This window comes from Limulus polyphemus, unplaced genomic scaffold, assembly GCF_000517525.1.
Source record: "Limulus polyphemus unplaced genomic scaffold, Limulus_polyphemus-2.1.2 Scaffold5308, whole genome shotgun sequence".
NCBI classification, from domain to species: Eukaryota; Metazoa; Arthropoda; class Merostomata; order Xiphosura; family Limulidae; genus Limulus; species Limulus polyphemus.
In genome coordinates, this window is record NW_013670918.1 from 13,158 (window position 1) to 18,211 (window position 5,054).

Consider the following 5,054-nt stretch of genomic DNA (forward strand, 5'->3'; position numbering starts at 1 on the left):
GCAGTAAATATATATCTGCCTCATACAATAAATTAAAATAAATAGATAAAACATTCGTTGTCCATTCCTGTGTTAACTGTTGCTATGGGGGTAAAATGAGCACCACGTTTACGTGCTTGGATAATGATAACCGTCTACAGTCGGTCTGCTCCACAACTGTTAAATGTGGATCTGCCAAAAAATAAGATAGTGAAGGTTATATCTGACTCGTGGTATTTATCTTTCTGTTTGTTTATCTAGAAGAAATAATACTAAACTTTGTAATCGTGTAATATCAATACAATAGTTGATATGAAAGAACCACGGTGATGAGATCGTTCCATTCTCTATCGTATTACATGATTTAAATTCAAAAAGTCCTGTTAGATTGAATTATATCTAACCGTTAGGACAAGTGGATGAATTATCGCTATCACGAGCAGCACAGTTTACAGACCTCTTGTAGAGCAAGAAAAAAATAAAATAGAAATAGCTGTCAATTTCAGAAAACAAGAATTATCCTATACTTACAGCCAGAAATACGACGTTATAATTTTGAACTTTAACCTTTTCACTTCTTGGTCACTCAGTGGGCCAGCGGTAAATTTACGGAACTGTCATTCAAAAATCTGGTGTTAGATTCCCTGTGGTGGACAGAACGCAGATAGCCTATTGTGTAGCTTTGAGCTAAAATAATAACTACATCCTCTTCTTCTGTTTAAGGAGTAAAGTCCAAATCACTTGTGAAAGATTATCTGGACTACAACAACAATAACATCCTCTTCTTGTGTTTAAGGAGTAAAGTCCAAATCACTTGTGAAAGATAATCTGGACTACAACAACAACATCCACTTCTTTTGTTTAAGGAGTAAAGTCCGAACCACTTATTTAAATAATCTGGTCATTATTTTAGCCTCTCTTCCTCTGCTGCTTAAGAAACAAAACGTGAGTTTTTATGAGCTGCGTTGTTTGTTTGTTTGTTTCACAAATTCGCTCAAAACTATACGAGGGAAATCTGTGTATAGCATTCCCTGATACTGAACTGATAGATCAGAAGGAAGGCAGATACTCAACAGCGCCTGTTGCTAACTCCTGGATTATTCTCTTCTGACAGGATACGGGATTTTGCCGGCGTTCTTATAGTTCATCTACGACCCAAAGAACAGAGCGTGTTTTGGGGGAAAAGATCGCGAACCATAAAATATCGGAGACATTGTCCAGCTACGCCCAATCCTTACAAGTTGTATAAAGAAAATAGATTCGTAATTAACTTTACCCTCCTCATCTTAAGTTTTAAATACATCTGAGAGAACTGAGTTGAGATTTAATTTATCCTCACCTAGTTTGGTGGAATGATTAATTTATTTTTGTTTAACGACCAAGACAGTAACACTACCAAGAGACTTGAGGTAATTTTCTTTCTTAACTAACATTAAAATTTTTGATTATATAAAACCCAATCTTAAAACCGTTCATATTAATACCGTATTGTTATTAATTTGTATGCTTAAAAGTCTCCATCGGCTCTACTATCCGAAGTTTACGTCAAAGAATTCGGCCCGGCATGGCCAGGTGGTTACGGCGCTCGACTCGCAATCTGAGGGTCGCGAGTTCGAATCCCCGTCACACCAAACATGCTCGCCCTTTCAGCCGTGGGGGCGTTATAATGTGACGGTCAATCCCACTATTCGTTGGTAAAAGAGTAGTCCAAGAGTTGGCGGTGGGTGGTGATGACTAGCTGCCTTCCCTTTAGTCTTACACTGCTAAATTAGGGACGGCTAGCGCAGATAGCCCTCGTGTAGCTTTGCGCGAATTCAATACAAACAAACGTCAAAGAATTAATGACCGCTCGTTTCCTGCTATGCACAACAATTGGCGAGTCCTAGCACACGTGCAAATTGAACGTGATGTTCCCATTCAGAAAGACCATTGGTTCTACCATTCATCTCAAATATTGTTTTTGTTGTTACACTGATAAGTTTACGCTTGTTCGTAGAATAAAACTGCGTTCAAAATTACATTGTTGTAACTTAGTGTTTAGCGATCACTGAAAGTGGAACGCATAGAGATGGGTATAATGTCTTTATTTTTAAACAAGTTTGGAATTTCAAACGTAGGCTTGAATACTAAAACCCATCCCTTAGAGCTCGTGGATCATAAGTAAATAAATACACTTGTGGTAGAAGTAGAGCTACCTTATATTGGTAAAACTACACGTCATCTACAAAAACGCACACACGAGTACATGGTAATTTCAGCTAGAAGTGGATATATGTTAACTACTCCAGCTGAGTCTTGTAGCCGATTGCATAATTAAAATAACAACCATCCATATTTCTTGAATAGTTTAAAATTCTCGACTCCGGAATCACAGAAAACGAACTCTTTATTAGAGAAAGCCTTTTTGGAAACTTCTTATTAGGAGATGTATTGATTTAAAACTTTTTACTCGAAAGAAAGCGTAAGCCGAAATGTTAGTAAAATAAATAGATTTATTCCAGGTTACAAACAATTACTTTTGTATTACACTAGTAGCAAAACATAATTTAGTAACAACGCTATTTATATTCATTTTTTTTTTCAAAAATGTTGTTTTTATTTCTCTTTAGGTACTAGGTACCTGAATGTTCAGCTCTTTTAGCAAGCTTGAAAAAGAACATACTTTCTGGAGTTAGATGTAGAAGGTAAATAATTTAAAATGTCAAAATTGATAGGTGTCATTTTTACAAAAAAAAAGATTAAAGCCAAGCACGAGGACCTTGCTAACGGTAGAACAGCCTAAACACACCTTTTCAGTGTAGTTTGTCTTCCGATGGCTCAGCTGTAAGCCTGGGGGCTTATAACGCTAAAAATCATATTTCGATACTATTTGTATAGCTTTGTACTTAACAAAACAAAACAGTGTACTTTGTATATCTAAATATTGTTTATTTTACTTTTTAAATTGATTCATTGCGATTTTTAGTAAGAAAAACAAAAACTTGGCTTAATAGCTAATTTTAAATGCGAAATCGAAAAACCTAATAAATAAAAAATAGAGAAAAGTTATCGGTTAAATGCCAAAAGGTGGCGAAGCATTAGCCACCAGTAGGCTTAAAATGTTGGATAACATTCACGCTAATTGTAAATATTTTCCCTACATTCCTTTCATTGCGGATTCAAAATCTGAGGTGCAATAGATAAGTACAGTTTTTTTTTTCTTTCTTGAGCTTGGCTTATTGTTATTCTTCTGTTATTTATATGTTTTAATAAATACAAACTTAGCATGGTTATATTCTCAACTGATGAACAATAACCACCATTAATGATAACAATATTATCTATTCAAATGTGCCGTGAAGTTGGCGATGTCTGCACTAAGCACTGATAACGGATTCGAAATCTTGTTTTTCTCATCTTGTTTTTTTTTATTACATGTTATTTATTTATATTAATATCATTGGCAACCTAGGTCGGATGATAAGATCATATGACTTCAACGAGTAGGGATTATGATGAAAGTAATTCAATGAGGTAAATCACGGCGATCATCCCTAACAAACTAAAAATTGAGTTCTTTAATTTGCTTGTATAGTATTGTTTTAAACGCGAAATATTAGTTATGGTAATAAAAAAAAATTGTTAGCCTAAGAAAACGTTTTCAATTTTTGATTCAAATTTAAAAATTATTTGTAGAACTAAAATCACAAAAGTATTTTCGCCGAGGAAAAAGCTGCATTATGTTAACACTAGAAAAAACACTCGGAAGGATAGTATGCATTATAGGTGGAATACTTATTTGTTGTGACGTCACCAATTCGCAAGTATCTTTGTATTCCAGAGACATCATTGATATTACGAAGGGAAAGAAAATTTACTTTCAAGAAACGCATGGATACGAACAGATGGAGCAGAATAAAATGTTTTACAAAGTTGAATTAGTGGAAGCTTGGAATGAATACCCGGTACTTGATCATTACAACTTTCTCGCAGCCAACATTACCCATTCCTGTTTCTGTGACTGTCCAGGTGGTCACAATAGCTGCTTTAAGGATGATAACTTCTGTCAGACGACTAGAGGGGCACATTGGTGCTACAGAATAGCTCTTCCAGAGCAGGCATCCACTGGATGTCTGTTAGAAAAACTGGACAATGCTGAAGTGTGCTGTAACATTCAGATATATCCGAACCAACATCTGGGATTACACACCGCTCTTCAGTTAGGTGTGCCTGCTACCAAACTTAAGTTTAAGGTAAGCCCCCACAGTCACTCTTTAGATAGTGTGAAGACTCCCGTGAAATACATCACCGTCGATGGAACTAATGGCAAACGGAGATTCGACAAGTTTGAACTCGAAATCTTTGGAGTCCTTCAACCAACCAGTCTAAAGGAAGGGATGTATATTTTGAACCCCCGAGGAGAGATTTATCTAAACCATAGTATTGGGATAAATCTCTCTAAAGAATTCAATCTTAAAAAACTAGGGTGGTTTAAGTACGTTAACGGAACGTGGGAAGTACCACACGTGGAAACTTTCAAATCTAGCTTCAGCGTAGAAACTTTACACTGTAAGAATAATAAGTTTGCAGTTTATATGAACGTCGCTCAACTTCGCGACGAGGAGTCTCTCCAGGTCATCTCAAATAACGTTGGAAAGCTCTACAAAGAATATATCAAAAAAATATTCTATACGGAGCTTGGAGGGGTGAAAATTGTGGAAGATTTGTCAAGGACAAGAGAAATTAGGATACGGTTTCGGAAGGCACATGTCATGAAGACTCCCCACAGTAGATATTCATTTGGAAACAGAGGCATCATCCAGTTTACATCTAGTATTCGACTGGATAGACACCAGAATGTGTTTCTCATCATAGAGTTGTACGATCCACCAGGTAAGTCTCAATTGTTCCGGCGGTCATGATAAGGTCTAGGCCTAGCTGTTGAATTTGAATGAATAATAAAACTACCCTTATACTTTAGTAATTTAAGTATACCATAATAGTATAATCGCCAGTCTTCACACAGGGAATTACATCACCACGTTGTAACGTCGAAACGTGTAGAGTCGTCAACTTTTTGAAGGCTATAGATAGGC

At 36.1% G+C, this 5,054-nt stretch overlaps 1 protein-coding gene across 1 annotated transcript in view; it reads left to right on the forward strand.

Moving 5' to 3' along the window:
* Positions 1 to 3,644: 3,644 nt before the first annotated feature.
* LOC111089126 overlaps positions 3,645 to 5,054 on the forward strand; it is a 5,050-nt gene continuing 3,640 nt past the window's right edge. Inside the window, exon 1 of the mRNA XM_022400988.1 lies at positions 3,645 to 4,851. Within this exon, the coding sequence (XP_022256696.1) occupies positions 3,699 to 4,851 (1,153 nt within the window). The 5' untranslated portion in view covers positions 3,645 to 3,698. The remainder of the gene's footprint in view (positions 4,852 to 5,054) is intronic.